Source organism: Lagenorhynchus albirostris, chromosome 7, assembly GCF_949774975.1.
Source record: "Lagenorhynchus albirostris chromosome 7, mLagAlb1.1, whole genome shotgun sequence".
Taxonomy (NCBI): domain Eukaryota; kingdom Metazoa; phylum Chordata; class Mammalia; order Artiodactyla; family Delphinidae; genus Lagenorhynchus; species Lagenorhynchus albirostris.
Genome location: NC_083101.1, coordinates 102,150,371 through 102,171,631, shown reverse-complemented (window position 1 = coordinate 102,171,631; position 21,261 = coordinate 102,150,371). Strand labels below are relative to the sequence as shown.

Below are 21,261 nucleotides of genomic sequence, written 5' to 3'. Positions count from 1 at the left end.
ACCAGGGATCGAACCCACACCCCCTGCACTGGAAGCATGGAGTCTTAACCACTGGACTGACAGGGAAGTCCCCCGCTCCAGGTCTTATTAACACTTTGTCTCTAGTCATACATAATTATATAAGAGGCCACCTTTTGGAAAGGGACTGTTGTGTGCAGAACTAACTTGCACCCACCTTCCAAATTATCTTTGAAAAAAAAAAGGAACATCAATCATGCTCGTGGAGAGTTCCAGATCTTACCCAGGCCCGGCAGAGACAAGAAAGGCACATTTCGTGAGGACTTACTTCACGTATTTGGTCTCACTTGAACCCCAAGGCAACTTGCATGGTAGGGATGGTCCCCACTTTGAAAGGTGAAGACATGAAAACTCAAGACAATTTCAAAGAATTTGGGGGAGTTTGCAAAGCTGAGAGAGCACATAGCTGGGTTGATTCAAACCCCAACAGGCTACTTCCAGAGCCTGGGTTTCTTCCCATTTCGTCACACTGAAGGTGCTCCTGCGTGGAGCGAAGGAAAGAACGCGGCACTTTTAAATACGCACACTCATGTCTTGAGTAACCCTGGACACATCTCAGAGGTTTTTACTTCCCTGACCCTGTGATGAATTCACATGGCTCTCCTAAAAGGGGTGAAACCGACACACGAAGACGCAGGCAAGCAAACCCAAATTCTCAGACGTGAAATCTCTCTCTCTTTCTTGTCTACCTCGAAGGAAAGGGGACCTGGCCAGGCTGTGGAAGAGCCCCCGGTGAGCATACCCACAGGTTGACCCAGGGCATCCACAGTGAAAAAGGTTTCTATTTTGCCATAAACACCCAAACAGTATAGAAACATCTGGGACATTTCCACTGTTGTCCCAACTAGGGGTAGGGATTGAAGAATTTGTCAGGGTTGTCTTCTAGAGACGTTATCTGGGTATAACCTCAGTGCACAAGCTGGGTTCTTAGAAAGAATCTGTAGTAGGATTTTCTGTGTTTAGCCTGAATTTCCTTATCTACAAAATGAGGGGGGGAGGGTGTCTCTATGAGCTTTAAGGCCCTTCCAGCTCAAAAGGTCTATAACTTGGTGTGGCTGTTTGTGTATCTGGTGGTAATATTTGATCTTCTGAAGCACCCCACACGTTCTCTTCTGAAAAGAGGATTGACATGAGTACCATGAACATGTCATCAAATTAATTCCACAATCAAGAGGAATAAATAATCAAAGCGAGATATTGCACTGTATTCTCCAAGGTAAAATCAGGTTGCAGACAGGGGCTGCCGAGCCATTCCAATGGGATGTGGAAGAGAAGCAGTTCAATCCGGACTTCTAAGTCCCTTATATCCAGTGATTTGAGCTCAGAGGAGGTAACAGCACAAGAAACTGTGTGCAAAAGACAGAGCCTCAGGAGTCCATGGTAGGAAGGAGTGACTGCCATGCAGTTAGGACCATTAGTCGGGAGTGTGAGGGAACTCCTGGCGCGGGGCCGGGGGAAGGAGGGAAGCTTTTCCATGTCACAGCTGGGTGGGGGGACACAGGTGCTCAGGGCTCACGACCGAGTCCATGTTCTTTCGATAATGATAGCCATTCATACTTGAAAGCAGCCGATTTCCATTAAAAAGATGTTCTTTTCCACAGAGGAGACACAGGAGACCTCAGAAAGATAGATGATTCCAGCTACCAAAGTACTTGATGTTGGTCTCTTCCAATATGTTGTATGGAACAAGGTATGTCCACGTGAGAAAACTACGTCTTAAGCACAGCTTTTCAGAAGCAAAGCAAAAGATTCCTCCAAGGAATAGGTTACTGGGGTTTTCCCACCACCACTGATGAAGTTATCCAGGCTTTCGTAGACCCCAGTGGGACTGTGCTAGAGGCTGAAATGTAATAATGGTGAGGGAGAAACACGGGGCACGGCCGATTCCGGGATTCCTCATGGACTGGAGGAGATATGGCGTGGCCTCGGGCATCGATCAAAGAAAAGCTTTCTAAAGAATGAAACCAGTTTTGAGCAGGTGAACCTCAACCCCAGATGAGGAGAGGCAGCCAGCAGGGGACCCATGAGGACACTGCCTCCGCGAGGCCAGCTCCCAGGCATCAGAGTTCCAGAGAGAGGACAAGATCCTTAATGGGATCCAGGTTCAGAAGAAAGGATGCCCGACTTCCGAGCTTTTGGAGGTGGAGGGGGCGGGGCTTTGGCTTCTCTTAGGACAGGCAGTGGGGCTGCAATCTGGTGGAGCAGACATACGAAAGGAGAAATGAGTCTTACCTTTCTTCCTAATTCTGCCTTCTACTCCACATTTCCAACATTCTGCATTAGCTTCTCACTGATCTGAGTTTATCTACACGGCCTTTGCCAGGTGAAAAGGGAAATTAGACTGATTTAATCTTCCCCTTTCCCTTGCATTAATCAGATATACACTAACACTGCTATATCCCCAATACTTGGCGTATATATAGTAGGGACTCAATAAATTTGTGTTGAATGAATGAAGGAAACCCATCGGAGGCCCCTTCCAGAATGACTGTCACTCACTCAGAAGAAGTAAACTCCTCAGGTGTGAACGAGAACTCACTTCTTAGGTCTCCTTGCGTATTGTTCCTTCCCATTGAAAATTCCCCTCTCTTTATGGTTTCAGGAATGAACCAAGAATCGATTAGAGGGACAAACTGATGGGAAAACCTGCCTACTAAAAATCTTAGGAAATCCAATGCCGCATTCCCATGAGCGGTAGGCTCTCTGTGGCCCCAACATCTGCCGTCACCCCCCTACCTCTGTGGAGTTCCTCTGGCTGCTCTCGTAGGGCTTGCTTTTGGGTGGAGGGGGAGGTGGGACTGTAGCCATCATCAGCCCGTCTGTCTGCAAAGATGGAGAGCCTGGAAATGACATAAAGTAGAGGAAGGCAGAGAGAAAAATTCACCAAGGGATCTCATGACACTTCTGCTGGCCACGGTAACACCCAAACCCACCTGGTCAAGCAAATCGCTACGGTCACATTCTACAGTTTCTGTGGACAGAATGAAGAAGACCTCTGACGCCTTGGGATAGATATAGCACCTTTCATTTATCTGAAAGCTTCACCAGAAGTTCTTAAGCAAAAATATCACTTTTTTTGTTGAAGGTTTTTACTCTTAAGCTGGAGATGAGACTCTTTTCTAGAACTTAGGGTATTACTTTGTCCTCTGATATATCCCAAGTCCTTAGAAAAAGCATCTATCACATACTAGGTAGTCAATAAATATTGGTTACATTGAACTGTCATAGTTTTATCATTTAAAGGGTGCAATACCCACTTCCTCCAGGAAAACGTGTCTGATTATCTCTGACACTCGGCTGACTACTGTCTCCCATTTGATGCGAAGATCTACCCCTCCATCATCCCTTTGTACTAAGCGGTCCTTGTAATTCTTCTCAGGCTCTGTGTATTGCTGAGTCCCCAAGCCTGACTGTAAGTAGTCTATTGAATGGGTCTATTTCTTGTCCTTATTTTGGACCCTTCTCCATATAAAGTACACAGCTATCTGCCCAACAGTTTCCAAAGTTACTCCCTTCCTGTCTAGTACTAGTCCGGATCTACCTCATTTATACCATCACAGCTGGAAAAGGGGCAGTGAAACCCTGTGGCCCCCTGGGTAGAAAACTTTAATGAGTCTTAGCAACCTAAGGATTCCTTGCCAAACCCTAACCTAATTGAATTACACCCACTACCACTGAATTGAACCTACCTGACGACCATCTCATACACCTTGTGGCTATCTCGGTTAAAAATGGCCCAGATGCATCAACATACACCATCCTCTAGTAAAATGAATAGAAGGGGTGTCTACAGGAAGACTTACTCAGGGTCCTGGTCGCTTTAGGAGTGAGCGGGGGTGGGCTCAGGGGTGTTGACTGAGGCGGGGAAGAGCCATGAAACGGTGTCAGCCGATTGTCCGACAGCTGGAGACTCTTTGGCCTTTGTGCTTTTCTGGCTGGGCTCTAGCAGCGGGGGTGGGGAGAAACACAGCAAAACATTCTCACGGTGAGGCACGCCGGGCTCATCCATGCTCAGAACAACCTTATCAGCAGAGCCGAAACCGTTAAAGGGCAAAAATTCCAGGAGCCCTTTCTAAGCTTACCGCACCGGCACGCTGGGGGGACCAGGGCAGAGACACTAACGGGAGCACCGGACCATAGACTATTTTCTGGCCGGCCACGGACTTGATTTTAATCACAGTTGGACTGTGCCATTTAGGTCGGAGATGAGCCACCCTGATTCTCAGGGAGAGCAGGTCCTGCCACACTTAACAACTTGATGTGGCTTATGGGAGAATCAAGTACCTTTTATTTTTTTAAGCTAAAAGAAGGGAAGCGACAATGTTTGGATGGAGTCATGGACCACAGTGGCGAGAACCACAACTCCAGCCATTAATCCACGGGTTTATACTGTGCGTTAAATCTTGCGCCATTATTGACTTAGAGGCTCTGATCTCTGTACGTGTTTTTCTTCGCACCATCTGAGATGTGACCCTACCCCAGGCTGCTGCGTCCTGAGAAACCATGCTAGGCTTCCGTCTGGTGACTCGCAGCTGTGAAGTAAATGGTGAAAAGCCTGGCTCCAGGGAAAGCAATGGCAAACTGGCAGATCTATGGTGTTTGTTTGTTTGTTTTTACCATCAGATCAGGTTCTGATGCTTTCTCTGCGATGACCTGGGATTTGCTCAGACTCCAGTCTTTTCTCTTGAACTTGCTCATCCGGTTCTCACTGTCCTCTTTGAGGGACAGATCTTCCACTCTGGCCCCTGACGAGGCCCTGCGCTCCAAAAGGGGCTCCAGGATGGACCTAGCAGGGGTGGGGGAGGGAAGGATTGGGAGTTTGGGATTAGTAGAGGCAAACTAGTAAATATAGGATAGATAAACAACAAGGTCCTACTGTAGAGCACAGGGAACTATATTCAATATCCTGGGATAAACCATAATGGAAAAGAATATGAAAAAGAATATATATATGTATAACTGAGTCACTTTGCTATACCGCAGATATTAACACAACATTGTAAATCAACTATACTTCAATAAATTTTTTTAAAAAAGGATTGACCTATCAGCCACGAACAAGGGCAGAGTCAGAAAACACTGATCACCTGACAGTCAAAGCCGATATATGTACAACTGAGTCACTTTGCTGTAGACCTGAAACTGACACAACGTTGTAAGTCAAGTATACCCCAATAAAAATTAAAACAAACCAACAAACAAAAAACTGACTCCAAAAAGACCAGGGGATATGACTCTCCAGCCGAACCTTGACCTGTGGCATTGTTCTCAGGTTGTAATCTGAATTTCCAACTGCCAATTGAATATCTCAAGGTCTACGTGTACAGAAATGAGGCCGTCCAAGTGTGGAAAGAAAATACTAGTGAATATTTATCTTATCTCAGGAAGACAAGGTCTTATTAAACTTAGAGGTAAAGACAGAGTTCACACAGTAAAAGATGAATAGGCAGCTTTATGTAGTGGATAATAGCACATTCTCTGGAGCCCTACAGCCTGGGTTCAAATCCTACCTACACTGACTTGCTGGGTGACCTTGGGCAGATAACCTTTTCATACCTCAGTTTTCTTATACGTGAAATGGGGATAATAATAGTACCTACCTCACAGGGTGATTACAGAATGCTTACAACAGTGCCTAGCATATAGGAGTACTCCTCAAATGTTTTTTTAATTACAGTGATAGATTTTTAAGCACCATAGTGAAAACGGATTCACTCAAGAACCATAATTAGATGTTAATACATAGAGGAGAAGAGTTTGATGAGAAACAGGAGAGTCTCAAAATATCTCCCCATAAATTGCTCATTAATTACAAAGGGAAAAATAGTAAGTACTATTTTAAAAACAGAAAAGAAAATGGACCAAATCTTAACCACAGGATCAATTAAATCACTAATAAGGGACAAATGCATAATGTGCTTCCAGATATGATACCTGAAAAGGACATATCACACAGAAATGTATCACCTGAATCTTAAGCACGAGGAAACATCAGACAAACACAAACGAAAAAAAATTCTATAACTGGCCCATAATCTTCAAAAATGTCATTATGAAAGACAAGGAAAGGCTAAGGAAATGATTTCAAATTAAAGAATAGAGAGACATGGCTAAATACAATATGTGATCCTGACTGGATCCTGTACCACAAACTGTTATAAGACATTACTGGGACAACTGACAAAACTGGAATATGGGTTGTAGCTTTAAGTATTGGGTCAATGTCACATTTCCTGAATGTATAGGCTGTACTGAATGTAGTATGTGGTTACAGTAAGACAATCTGCTTGCTCCATAGCCATGGTGTATGCAGCCCACTCTCAGATGGTAGACTGGGGGTTGGGGGGAGAGACAGAGAGGAATGACGTGGCAAAATGTAAAAACAAGGGGGGAGGGGTTAAAAACCTACCTTTGTGATGTAGAGATTGCTTATAGCTTCTAAATGGGTATTTAATAAGTTCTGGTTTAATTAAAAATTGGTAGATTTTACTCCATAAAAATGAAAAGTTTGGAGGGATAGGTCGGCAGAGCACAGAGGATTTTTAGGGCAGTGGAATTATTCTATATGATACTACAATCGTGAATATATTTATCAAAACTCACAATGTACAACACCACGAGTGAACCCTAAGTAAACTATGGACTTTGGGTGATTGTGATGTGTCAATGTAGGTTCATCACGTGTAACAAATGTATCACTTTGGTGCTGGATGCTTATGGTAGGGGAGGCTGGGCGTGTCCAGAGCAGAGGTACATGGGAACTCTCTGTACTTTCTGGTCATTCTTGCTGTGAACCTAAAACTGCTCTAAAAAATAAAGTCTACTTTTTTTTTTTTTTTTAAGAAAAAGCTTTGATATGAAATAAGACAACAGAAAAACAGCTATCAGCTTTTTTTTTTTTTTTTTTTTTGCGTTACGCGGGCCTCTCACTGTTGCGGCCTCTCCCGTTGTGGACCACAGGCTCCGGACGCGCAGGCTCAGCGGCCATGGCTCACGGGCCCAGCTGCTCCGTGGCATGTGGGATCTTCCCGGACCGGGGCACGAACCCGTATCCCCTGCATCGGCAGGCAGACTCTCAACCACTGCACCACCAGGGAAGCCCGCTATCAGCTTTTAGTATTTAAAAATTAAAAGCTTCTGTTCAGCAGAAAGCATCATTCGTAAACTAAAACTATTTGCTGTACATATTTTAGATGGCAAATATCATTAATGTATAAGAAACTTTTACAAATCAAAAAGAAAAAAATATGAGTAGCTCAATTTTTACAAACTGTCGAAGGAGATAAACACGTATTTCACGAAGAAAGAAATCCAAATAATTTTTAAAAAACTTAGTATCACTAATTATTAAGTGTGTAAATATTAAAATGAGATCACTGGAGAGGGCAGACTCTTTTTACATTTTATTATGGAAAATTTCGAACATTAAAAAGTGGAGAGAATATAATAAACTTTTTTTTTTTTTTTGGCCGCGCTGTGTGCCATGCGGGATTTTAGTTCCCCGACCAGGGATCGAACCTGTGCCCCTTGCAGTGGAAGCACAGAGTCCTAACCACTGGACTGCCAGGGAAGTCCCCGAGAGAATATAATAAATCTTATGTGTACATTACTCAGCATCAACAGTGATCAACTCATGGCCAATCTTATTTCTCATATACACCCCGTCATAATCCTCACCCCGCACTGGGTTATTTGGAAGTGATTCCTAGATATCACATCTCGTCTATAAATATTTCGGTGCATATCTCTACAAGGCAAGGATTCATCTTCATAACAAAACTACACTCCCATCATCTTCCTAAGGAAGTACATAATTCTCTAATTTCATCAAACATCCAATCAGTGTTCAAATTTCCCATCTCATAATTTTTTTGGCAAGTGATTTGTTTGAATCAGGATCTAAACAAGATTCACTCATTGTATTTGGCTGATATACTTCTTAAGTCATTTTAAGCTTTTTAATACTTTAGGTCTCACTTTCTACAAAATATTTTGCCCTCTTCCGTGAAGATACAGGATGAGAAAGTAGCAGGAAAGTCTGGTTAAAGAACCACTGGAGTCACAATGGAAGATGCTTCTAGACTACAATTCTTCTTTCTTATTTCAAATTATTCTCTCCTTTTCTGAATATTCTGTTATTATTATTTAAAGATTACATTCCCGAATTTGCAATTTTTTGGTATTTTCCAATTATTAGTATATTTAAGGAGAAGCCACTCACTATTATTTGTCTTAAATCTGTACTAATTAAAAAAAATCACAGAACGAAATTCCAAAACAGACGCTTTTATTCTTAAAACCAACCAAGCCAAATCAAACAAAAAGAATCTCTTCAAACAGTCGTTGGTCAGGGAGGGAAAAAAACCCAAAACAACAATCCAGTATTCTACTGGGTCTACTAGTACTTTGCCTGTGAGATTGAGAATGAAGGGAAGCGTCTGTGGGTCATTAGATCTACAGGCAAAGATCTAGGCCCTAATATGAGTTTCAGTAGGGCCTAATTATGAACCAAACTCAACAGTAAAATAATGATAGTGTAGTCCCACAGTGCCTGTGTTATTTTTTTCTTACACTGACTATTTCAATGATTTTCCTGAAATACCGAAGAGTAATTTTTTTAAAAAAAAAAGATTTTGGTTTGAGGCCCCTACTTTGCTGGAGCTCTGAGCATGTACTGAGTTGACCTGCTATGCAAGCCCTTCCAGCTTCCCTTAACACGATGCGCTGTGTTTCATAAAGTTATTCTCTTTCTGGCCCACAGCCTCCCATGTGCCAAACAGGATGGATACACCCAACCAAGAAAGAAGTGAGCGTTTGCGTACTGCACACCCAATAATCACCATGAAAGTTCTAATGAATACTGTGACATAACACAGCTAACAGGAGAATTGAAGTCACTGGGTGTGAATCAGTTTGAGATGCTTTAAAGAAACATCCTGAATAAATGTTAGAAAATGGTATCAATGTTGTCACCTTACTGGGCAAATGTGGGCAAGAGCAATAACCCACTTTGCCCCAGGTCATGATATAAACAGAACCCCAGTCACCTGCTCTCTATTTACTGCCCTAATGGATCAGCAATTACAGTGTCTCTGATTTTCAACAGCTGCCTGAAAACTTTTTTTTTTGAATGAGACAGAGTTTAAGAAAAGAGAACAGAACAGAACTTCTATGCTTGCCACAAAGTTGGTAGTATCTCTTTACGGCATGAAAAAAAACATAGATGGGAAAAAATAAACAAATGAATCAGGTATTATTTAATATTTTCAAATTCAAAAGATTAAAAATAGTCCAAATACCTAATACGGGTGACTATATTATGAAAAATTATACAGTCACTCATACATTGTATATGGCATTGCACACTGGCATTTGTGATATCAAGAATTGTAAAAAATATTACTCCCTGAATAAGTAATATATGCTTTGGGAAAATAAAGCCTACACTCCATCTTAACCTAAAGGCTGAGAAGTGATCTGAGACCATATCCTAAATAATCGTAAAGCTATATGGACACACGTTTGTTACAATTCTTAATAGTATAAATGCATTTTATATTGATACAACCTAATTTTCTTTCTTTCCTTTTAATTTTGGCCGTACTGAGGGGCTTGCAGGATCTCAGTTCCTCGACCAGGGATTGAACCTGGGCCACAGCAGCGAAAGCGCCGAATCCTAACCACTAGGCCACCAGGGAACTCCCTAAATGTCTTTTTATTAAATTTATAATGAACTTCTATGATTATCTGTTTAGAAACAGTGACAAAGCTTAAACATCCTGTAGTAGGGAGAAGAATTAATTATGGCACATTCATATGATGTAATGGTAGAGAGCCATCAGAAGTGATAATTAAAAACTAATAATAAAATTAGACAGCAATATGGAAAATGCTTATAACAAAAAGACAAAGAGGAAAAGCAAATTACCAAACTACATCTGTGCTATAATTGCAGCTGTGTAAAGATATCTATGTCAATGGTAAAGGATAGATAAATCATTTAGAAAATAGTAAATATTTGAGGGCTTCCGTGGTGGCACAGTGGTTAAGAATCTGCCTGCCAATGCACGGGACATGGGTTCAAGCTCTGGTCTGGGAAGATCCCACATGCCACAGAGCAGCTAAGCCCATGCACCACAACTGCTGAGCCTGTGCTCTAGAGCCCATGAGCCACAACTACTGAGCCGGCATGCCACAACTACTGAAGCTCGCGTGCCTAGAGCCCATGCTCCGTAACAAGAGAAGCCACTGCAATGAGAAGCCCTCACACCTCAACAAAGAGTAGCCCCCGCTCGCTGCAACTACAGAAAGCCTGCATGCAGCAGTGAAGACCCAATGCAGCCAATAAATAAATACATAAATACATAAATAAATAAAGTATTTGATTTCCAGGTAGAAGGCCATTTGGACAGGTTACTTTTGTGCTATGTTTATTATAATATGGAATTACAAAATTATAAATAAGTGTTAAGTCAACGGACTTAACTTATATTCAACATTAAAACACACAGTGATGCTAAATACTCATCATGTATCTAAAATTAAGCAATAGGTCACAAAATGGTACATGTCATGCTTTTCCACTTGAACACAATTATGAATTCACTCCTTTAAAATATTTTAAATTTGAACATATGGAAAGGCACTCCATGTTTCTGGCAAGAAGGCTCAACATCAAAAAGCTCTAAATTCAATCCATAAATTTAACATATCCCAATAAAAACAACAGGATTCCAGACAAGTTAATATGAAAATGAGCTATGTAAAACTAGCCAGACAAATTCTGAAAAACAATTACTAGAAATTTTAAAACCTTTAAAATCTATAGTAATTAAAACTGCATTAGAACAAGTGCCATGAACCACACAGGTAGATCTAAGAAATGGGGGAAAAGTCTACAGACTAAAGAACATTGGAATTTGATTTTTTTATAAGGCTGACATTTCAAATCAGTAGAGAAAAGATGGTTTGCTCACTAAATGTTATAGGGAGAACTGGGTAGCCAAGTAGGGGAAAAAAACTGGCTCTATACCTTACACTTTATACTAAAATAAATTGCAAAGAATCACAGATTTTATTATATAGTGAAAACCTAAAATTAGGCTTTTTGTAGTCTTAAAGTGAGGAAGGCCTTTATGATATAAAATCCAGAAGCCATAAAATCAAATATTAACTTATTTGACTGCATAAAAAAATCAGCATAACTAGATAAAAAATTAGAAGCAAAGTCAGAAAACAAAGGAAAAATTGGAACTATTTCAACTCATATCACAAAGGGTCAATACCCAACAGAAAAATGTACACAAAATATCTGACCAGGGCTTCCCTGGTGGCGCAGTGGTTGAGAGTCCGCCTGCCGATGCAGGGGACACGGGTTCGTACCCTGGTCCGGGAAGATCCCACATGCCGCGCAGCGCCTGCGCCCGTGAGCCGTGGCCGCTGAGCCTGCGCGTCCGGAGCCTGTTGCTCCGCAACGGGAGAGGCCACAACAGCGAGAGGCCCGCGTACCGCAAAAGAAAAAAAAAAAAATCTGACCACAGTTCACAGAAAATAAAATACATACAAGCTACTAAACAAATGAAAAGATGCTCAACCTCAAACAAGAGGGATGAAAGAAAACCAATATGCAACCAAACAAAAGCCCTAGGCCAAGAAAGTATTTTCCACCTATCAGATTGGTAAAAATTAAAAGGCCTGATAATACACAATTTGGTGGCAAGGTGTGGGTGAACAGGCACCCTTGTGTGTTGCTGATGGGACTGTAAATGGGTATAATCTCTATGAAAGTCAGTTTAGGAATAATTTTGAAAACTGCAGCTATATATGTTTGACAGAGCAATTTCACTTCTGGACTTTTTCTCATATTGATATACTTGAATATTAACGAAATAATATATTTTTAAGGTTACTCATTGCTATCACTACTGTGATAGTAAAAGGCTGAAATCAACCAAATGTCCATCAATAGACAATGATGGAGTGTATCACGGGTAGGGAAATCATGAGATGTCTGCAACTCAAGAGAAAGACGAGGCTCTCGCAGTTTTGAAATGGAATGATTTTCAAGATCTAGTCAGTGAAAAAAGCAAGGCAGGACTTCCCTGGTGGCGCAGTGGTTAAAAATCTGCCTGCCAATGCAGGGGACACGGGTTTGAGCCCTGGTCAGGGAAGATCCCACATGCCATGGAGCAACTAAGCCTGTGCGCCACAACTACTGAGCCTGCGCTCTAGAACACGCGAGCCACAACTACTGAGCCCGTGTGCCACAACTACTGAAGCCCGCACGCCCAGAGCCCGTGCTCTGCAACAAGAGAAGCCACTGCAACGAGAAGCCCGTGCGCTGCAATGAAGAGTAGCTCCCGCTCGCCAACGCAGCCAAAAATAAATAAATAAACTAATTAATTTTTTAAAAAGCAAGCCTAAGAGTATTATATGCTGCCGTTTATAAATTAAAAAACGTGTGACGAAGGATATATATTTAGGAACTGCTTCTGTACAGATAAAGAGCTGCTGGAGAGGCACCACGGACATGAACCTGAACGCTAACATCGCTAGCCTCTGGAGAGTGGTACTGATGAGCTGGGAGTCGCGGACTGACAGTAGGCCTCTCATATGTCCTTTTGTACCTTTGAAATTTCATATGCGATTACATTGCCTACTCATAAAATAAACTTAAAAAATATTTTTAAAAATTGAAACAAAAAAAGTCAAGCAATAACTACAAATTATTCTGAAACAAACAAAATAGGATATGATTGGCTGGGTCATAGGGTGTGATAGCATTATGGGTGATTTTTTTTTCCCCCATTTTTCATAACTGTTGCTACTATCACATAAATAATGATATTCCTCATGACGAAGATGATGAGAAAGACCCCAAAACTAATAACCCAGGTACTGTGAATGATTTCCCTTACGAAGATGATGCACCCACACTGACCAAGTCTCACTTTGGGGACCAAAGGCAAACATTAGGAAGGAGTTACGTCACCCCTCCCGGCAATTAAAGATGGAAGCCTTACCCATCAGATCCTGGTCTGGAAGGAGCATTATCAGATGAGTTAGAAGAGCTGGAGATCACAGAGGACGTCACCGAGGTGATGGACAATCTCCGCAGTGTGGACGACATGATGTAGGGGAGCACCATAGACCCTGTGCGGCTTTGCTTCCTCTCCGTCAAGTTGGGCGGCTAAAGGAGACATGACCCCTCATGGTTAGCTGGCCTGGAATTCAGCCCTTAGGAACTGGTGCAGCCCCTGGTGGGTTGTGGTGAGTGCCCACCTGTATGGGGGCTGGCACCCCATTCTGATGCGTTGGTGCCTGTGTTGCGTCAGTTGTTAAATATTGCAAATACTTGTATTCTTTCTTTGTAGTTTGAAAGATTTTATTGACGTATGATTTTGTTTATTATAATATGACAGATGAGATATTTTGTAACTGCATATCACAACATCCTGACATTTAAGCAGGTAGGTTGTGAGTTCATTTTCTGTATATTAAGCAACTCTCCATTTTTTTAAAAATTTGTTTAAGTGGGCAGTTGCAGCCGCGGTAAAAAAAAAAAAAAAAATTTGTTTAAGTGTAGTTAATTTACAATGCTGTTTTAGTTTCTGCTGTACAGCAAAGTGATTCAGTTAAATATATATATATTTTTTCCTTTTCATGTTCTGTTCCATAATGGTTTATCACAGGATATTGAATATAGTCCCCTGTGCTCTACAGTAGGACCTTGTTGTTTATCCGTCCTATATATACTAGTTTACATCTGCTAATCCCAAACTCCCAATCCATCCGTATCCCCCAATCCATCCCTTCTCCACCCTCCCTGTCCATCCCTCCCCCACCTCTCTTACATTCTTAGTTATAAACACAACTTCGGTTAAGCCTACCTTGTTTCTAAAATTAGAGAAAAATTCACCCTAACTTTCTGCCAGCCTCTTGAGAGAGGGAAACCAAGATGTTCATTACTCATCAATAAAACAGCAAACCCCTGTCTGCTTCTCCAGCTTAGCCTCTAGCAGCCATTTAGAAAACGGAATACTGGCCTAATAGAAAAGTTTTAGATTGAAACTGGACACCTGATGCTTATCCTGGTGAATCTTAGGAAATAAAGGAATACGGATATACTCTCATAAGAAATGTCTCCAGTAGGTCACCATATCAAATTCAAATGTTAATATTGGCCTGGGTCTAATAAAAACTAAACTCACTGAGTGAAAGCCAAGTGTTTGCCATCTTGGAACTTGTGTAAAAGACAAATGTTCCCAAAAGAAAACTCTTAACTGGCAACAGGTTAGGAGGTAAATTCGTGGGAAGGCATGACTGGAACACTTGGGTGACTGGGAGAGATGATCAAAAAGATACTAGGGAGAACAATGTAGCAGAGATGGAGGTACGGGAATAGGGGACAGGAATACATGAAAAGAAATGCAGAGCCTTGATTTGGAGGAAAGAGGATTTTTGAAAATCTGGGGTTCAAGAATACAACATTTGAAGAGAGAAGGATGAACTCATGTTAAAAAGAGCGGCTAGGGCTTCCCTGGTGGCGCAGTGGTTTACAGTCCGCCTGCCGATGCAGGGGACATGGGTTCGTGCCCCGGTCCGGGAAGATCCCACATGCCGCGGAGCGGCTGGGCCCGTGAGCCATGGCCGCTGAGCCTGCGCGTCCGGAGCCTGTGCTCCGCAACGGGAGAGGCCACAACAGTGAGAGGCCCGCATACCGCAAAAAAAAAAAAAAAAAAAAAAAGAGCGGCTAAATGAAGCTGAAACCAAGCATACCATCAACTGTGGGAGAGAAAAGGCTGACCCATGTATCACTCCACCCAACTTCTTGGGAGGAAAAAAAGAAAACTGTGAGAAATGTTACAACTGTCCAAAAAAATCATGACATCAGCTACATGCATTGTCAAATGTAATTCACAATTCTCTGTCCCCTTCGAAGGTGTGATGAGTAGGCACATTTCACCAAAATAAAAAATAAAGATTAGGAAAAACTGTAGGAGTTGGGCTAGACAGGACAGGAATAACCAGTGTCTGGGATTAGGAAACCCCAATTTCTAGTCGTGTGGTTTTCACAGTGTGGTGCTTAGCCCCGCAGCACTACCTGGCGGCATGTTAGAAATGCAAATTCTTGGGCCCCATCCCAGACCAAGTGAATCAGAAACCCTACTGATGTGGCCCAGCAATCTATTTTCACGAGCCTTCCAGGTGGTTCTGACGGTCATTCAAGTTTTAAGAGCCGCTGTCCAGCACAACAACAGGTGAAGGTTATCAAGAGCGGACCGTGCCTTCTCCGAACTGCCCCAGGGTTTGCATGCCATTCCTAGGCTACTTTGACTCATTTGGCATCTGAAAAACGGATCAATATCATAAACGGTAGAAGAGACTAGAAAAAGCTCATAGGCTGTTGAGACAAAGCCTACCAGTGTTATAACCCCATAGAGCTTTTCCACTTTCTCCTTGAGTTCCCGGAAGCAAGAAGACAACCGGTCGTGCAGTGGCTTCAGCTGCTCCGTCAGCTTCTCCCCATGGATGCGGATCCCCTCTGTCAGCAGAGGCATCTGGGAAGGAGGGCATGAAAGGAATAGGATATTGCTTAGGAAGAGGGATAGTTCAGATTTGGATGCTGGGGAAAGATGGAAGGTGGGGATGGACAGGTAAACCGGTAGACACAGCACGTTTCGAACGACAATACTGCTTCTCAGTGGAAAGCTTGGGAACTGGATGCTCTTGGGTCAAAGATGCAGAGGGATCTGCACACTGGGGATACAAGTAACCAGGGGAAGGGCTGACAGGCGAGGCAAATCCACGTGAGCCTGGGGGCCTTTCTATGCGGGAGTAACTGATACGTTCCACCTTGGACTGAGCTGTATGGCTGCGTTTCCTCCCACTGTTCACAGAAGTAGTGAGAGAGAGAGAGAGAAACTGAGGCCAACATCTCTCATCTGGAAACACAAGCCAGCAAACCGATTTGGGGACTTTAATCTCCCCTCTAAGAAGACCCCTCTCAACACTGTGCAGTCTAATGGAATGTTCTTCCTATGTTGCTTCGCCAAATAAATAGATAGGTTGTGATTCCAAGGGTTAAAAAAAAAAAAAAAAAAAAAAGTAACCCTAAACGTGTGCTTGGAGATGGATGCCCTAGCGACTATCTTGGTGTTGTGTGTGGCGGCCGCCCACAGAGCGTGGAGAGCTGTCCAGCCACACCTGCCCTGGACATACCTGCAACGCTATTAGTCGCTTTAGCAGCTCGATCTTCTCCTGGTCTTCAGGATGCTCCTGCAAGTACTTTTCTGTAAAAAAAGCCTGAAAGCAAAGCATTGGCAAGTATCGATTAGAACACATTCCTATCTGTGTATTTGACCCTAAGAGGAAGGGGAGGGAAGCCTAGAAGGGTGAAACACGTCTTCTGTTCTGTCTGATGAACCAGGAATGATTAAGTAAACATTCGTTCCTTTCCGGGGAAGCCCTTAAACCACCGGAGTGGACAATTCAAAAAGGAAAGAGTTATTCTATAGTCTTCCTGGAATCATGCAATTCCTAGCAAGAGGACATTCTCAACTGCTACACACACACATCAAATCAAATCCGCAGCAGCAGAGCAGAATGTCATTCATTAAATAACTTCCCCAAAGAGCTAAGAAAAGGCCAAATGGCAATATCAAAAGGTTATTCATTAGAGTAAGTGCCTAGATCTTATAAAGGAAAGAGCAAAAAATTAATAGGCCGAAGATGTGGCTGAGAGTTTTTCTGCCCAGCATTTTATAGGCTGTACCACAATTCCTGAAGATTCATATTGGTAGTTTCTTACTAATCACCTATCCAAAAGGCTATTTTGAGGACATCATGAGAAATGCTATAGATGTGAAAGTCTTTTGAAAATATTAAATGCAGGTTGCATTTATTATGCTAGGTCAAGACCATGTCACCCATAACATCAATAAACATTCGTGGAAAGGTCCTATAATAGGGACATAAAACTCAAACTATAAATACAGGTGTTCCATAGGAGACCATTTTAAAGACAGAATTCATTAGGAAAGAAAAACTAAAGTCTGTAGTGAACATTTGAGCTCCAACAGAGTTCAAAACGGGAGTTATCTATTTTCTCCCTGTACCATAACCATCATTTCTGAGAGTGCTTTTGAAGACTAGCCTTCAAAGCTCCCCTTCACTCTTTTGCTTCACTAGTAGGAAAACCACCCCATCACATGAAACCCAAGAGTTCCTGAAACTACAGGATACAGTTATAAAAGGGATCAGCCCATTTTGTGTGGAAAACAGAATATGTGCAAACTCTTTACTTTGTGGGAAGATGTTATGGGTTAAACTGTGTCCCCCCCACCCCCAAATTCATAGGTTGAAGTCCTAAGCCCTGGGACCTCAGAATGTGACCTTAGATGGACACAGACTTGTTGCAGAGGTAATTATTTAAGATGAGGTCACATGAGAGTAGGATGGACCCCTAATCCAATCTGACCGGTGTCCTTGCAAAAAGGGGATATGAGGAGACAGACACATGTACACAGAGAGAACATCATGAGAAAAGCCAAGGAGAAGACAGTCATCTACAAGGCAAGGGATACCAAAGGTTGCCAGCAACCCACAGAAGCCAGGAGAGAGGCAGGGAGCAGACGCTTCCTCAGAGGCCTCAGAGGGAATCAACGCTGCTGACACCTTGATTTCAGACTACTGGACCCCAGAACTGTAAGACAATCAATTCCCATTGTTTTAAGTCACGCTGTTTGTGGTACTTTGTTATGGCAGCCCTAGAAAACGAGTGCAACAGAGAATATAAATATATGGAATCCACGCATCACACAAAGGAAACAGGAGAGCACATTTCCAGAGCAGCTCATGCTGGCAGATTCATATTTACAGGGGCTGTCAATATAAATGAAAACATAGGATTTGCTTAAACCTTCAGCCACCTTTACCTTTCAAAATACACGCAGTTTAAATTTGAAAGTTAAAAAAATTTTTTGACCTCTGATAAAATGCACTGAAATTCCCAAAGCATCAGATGAGTCAGGGAACATCAGAGCAGAGTCCCCTGAAATTAGTTTTTCTAGCAGAGTCCTGCCTCAGAACAGAAAGGGCTGATGAATTACCGCACACACCTCCTGTGTTCCGATCACTCAGGCGCTGATTAAAGAGCTGCCTTAAAATAGGTCACCTGTATCAAGTAGGTAATGATGGATTCCCGCCCGGATTGCAATAATTCAAGGTGATCAATGAGTTTACCTTTTTCTTATGTTTAGAAATGTACAAAGTCATACATATTAATTAAAAACTAACAGTCTTTAAAAGTTGCTGAAATATATTTGTTTATATATCCTTCCTTTTCTTCCCTCTTTTTAAAATTTTAATTAGAAGATGGTCACACTGGAAAAAACTTCATATAAAATTATATAATAGGGGCTTCCCTGGTGGCGCAGTGGTTGAGAGGCCGCCTGCTGATGCAGGGGACGCGGGTTCGTGCCTGGGTCCGGGAAGATCCCACATGCCGCGGAGCGGTTGGGCCCGTGAGCCATGGCCGCTGAGCCTGCGCGTCCGGAGCCTGTGCTCCGCAACGGGAGAGGCCACAGCAGTGAGAGGCCCGCGTACCACAAAAAATAATAATAATAATAATTAAATATATATATATATATATAAAAAATAGTCACAGATACTGGCGTATATAAATCAGAGTTCAGGAGCATTCTGAAAAAAAAATGAATACTTGGAAAGATACATCAAAATTAGTACCAGATAGCTTATAGGAAAAAACACACTCTGAAATCATTACAGCATTAAAAAAGTATTGTATTCTGGCCCTAGTATTGAATTCCATTATAACACTAGAAATTATTACTGAAACCTAACATCGGCAAACCAGAGTTCCTCTGGTGCTTTCCCAGCTGCTGAGACTAAGAAGACTAAAAAAGGTTGAGAGGTTGAAGAGACGACAGAAGAAAGATCACTGTAGCACTGGTAAGCCCCACTCATCAACAACACTCAAACTGGGACATCCCTGGTTTGAGCACTGGTTGAGACTCCGTGCTTCCAAGGCAGGGGGCGTGGGTTCGATCCCTGGTTGGGGAACTAAGATCCCTCATGCCAAAAAAAAATAAAAAAGAACACTCGAATCACACATTCTGTTCCAAGCAGACAGGAAGAAAACCGACCCTGATCAAGCCACCACTACATGGCAGGGGTCATATGATGTTCCTCATATACAGGAGGTCTCCCTTAAGCCCCACGTCACTCCTGTCAGTTATGTTTTTTCCTTACTTTTTTCAAATATGAAAACTGGAGCTCAGAGAGATTAAGTATCCCCCCCAAGAGCACACAGTGGCCAATGGGAAGCCAGAACTGGGTCATAAGAGTGACTGATTCTGAAGCCCCTGCTCTTCCCAGGACATTGTGTACAAATGGGAGTAGGAGAATCAGCCCAGTTAACCTTTCTCATCTTTCCCATCCATCTCCTTTTCTTCCCACTCACTCGCCAAGTTTCTCAACAGGGGTGTAACTTGTTTATTTATATTCAAGAGGAGGACCCCCAAATTATTTAGCCACTGAAAACATACCTAGCAATTAAAAATCCTGCTTCTATTGATTACATGTAACCAAATTCTACTGAATGCATTACCTCCACTTTAAGTGATGCTACATCCAGACCCTATGCAATGGAGTCCCATGGGATGAGCATTCCATTCATGTTTTTCCACAGTAACAGATACGACACTTAGCTGAATTAATTTAATTGCAGAGCCAGGGCCAGCGTTTGTCCATACAACCAATGGCACACCATGTCAGGGTTCCAAATAGAGCGTGGCTCTGTTTCCCACAGATGCTGCTTCCCTTCCAGGGCATCCTCAGGTCTGGGGTCCACTTGTATGCCTTCTACCTTCCAGGGGAGAGAGGGAGTGGGAAGGGAATTCACAGCTGGTGAATCAACCAGAGGTCTATCAGATGGATCTTTCGATGACTACCAGACAGTGGCCTAACCCTGGCTGGGTGGCTGATGGTGTCTAGCAGGTATGAGGTCAGGGAGAAGCCTGTCACTAATTTCATTTGCCCATTCACAAAGTGGGGAGAATGAAAATCTCTCAGAGAAGTTGTAAGAAACGAATTCACCAGCTGCCACTGGAGAAAGCAGGAGAGACACGCCAGACCTGGTGGCCCCGTGGGGTTCCCGGGACGCAGCCCACCTTCTCATAGTTGGAGTAGCCCCCCATGACAGCCGGGTCCACGATGCCACTGAGCAGCATGGAGAGGGGATGCACGGAGAGGGACCGGTCCCAGGCGTGCTGCTGGACACAGTTGCTGATCTTCTCATTGGTGAGCTCCATGGTTTCAATGGCATTCTCCAGAGGACTGATTTCTTCCTGTGACAGAGAGCATGGCAGAGGAGAGACGCTGAGCTCCACGGCCAAGATTGGAAAAAGCCTAGGTCTTCCCCTCCAAAGGCACACAATTCCCACCAAGCTATGGAGGAGCGATGTTTTCCTTGTCAAAGTCACGGTTTTTTTTCTTTTTGTCTGCACCGAGTGGCACGCGGGATCTTAGTTCCCCGACCAGGGATCGAACCTGTGCCCCCTGCACTGGAAGCGCGGAGTCCTAACCATTGGACCGCCAGGCAAGTCCCGGGGTCATGTTTATTAATAAGGATAGCACATTTATTTGAAATGGTGTTGGTAAGCTGCTAAATAAGCAATTTAAAATCTCAGAAAGTACAAGGATGATTTAAAAACTGGAGCTATGGTAATGATTATTTCTTGGAGCAAAGCGTCTATGGAAATTTTGAGAAGATAAAATTGGAGCTGTAATGATGATTTTTTCTTGGGCAAATCTTTCTTACAGATTTTTGAGAAGATCAATGACAACAGAGGAGCAATATATCTGACCCAAGACACCTCTGCACACCAAAAACGTTCACTGGGAAGAGGTTTGATGCTCCTTCCGTGAGAAAAGTTAAGTGATCTCGGAAGTCACACGTTCAGACCATATATTAAGTCTGCTTAGTATGGGTTCTATGGTTTATGGAAGTCAGAAATCATAGGATGTATTAGAATAGTCAAGCTGGATTTTGGATGCAAATGAAATGAGATGCAATGCAGATTCAGAGAGCTCCTCCTGTGGAAATGTCTTCCAAACCAGATTCAAGAAAAATTGTGTCCTTCTTCATTCTACCCTGATCAACCAGCATGATCTCCTACTCCAGAATGGATTCCAAAAGACTCTGTCCAAAACCATATTCAT

The 21,261-nt window shown here is 42.7% G+C and overlaps 1 protein-coding gene across 8 annotated transcripts in view; it reads right to left on the bottom strand.

Annotated features, from left to right (window-relative positions):
• LOC132523872 (dedicator of cytokinesis protein 5-like) overlaps positions 1-21,261 on the bottom strand; it is a 112,745-nt gene that overhangs the window by 3,763 nt on the left and 87,721 nt on the right. For 3 of the 8 annotated variants that reach the window (XM_060155687.1, XM_060155690.1, XM_060155689.1), the window contains 7 exons: positions 20,211-20,387; positions 16,240-16,323; positions 15,441-15,578; positions 13,041-13,207; positions 4,636-4,804; positions 3,822-3,960; positions 2,755-2,858 (listed from right to left, as the gene is read on the bottom strand). In XM_060155687.1, coding sequence (XP_060011670.1) covers positions 2,755-2,858; positions 3,822-3,960; positions 4,636-4,804; positions 13,041-13,207; positions 15,441-15,578; positions 16,240-16,323; positions 20,211-20,387 — 978 coding nt within the window. Of the gene's footprint in view, positions 1-1,195; positions 1,970-2,250; positions 2,333-2,754; positions 2,859-3,821; positions 3,961-4,635; positions 4,805-13,040; positions 13,208-15,440; positions 15,579-16,239; positions 16,324-20,210; positions 20,388-21,261 lie in introns of those variants that run through there. The other 5 variants (XR_009541680.1, XR_009541681.1, XR_009541678.1 and 2 more) reach the window with 4 other exon arrangements.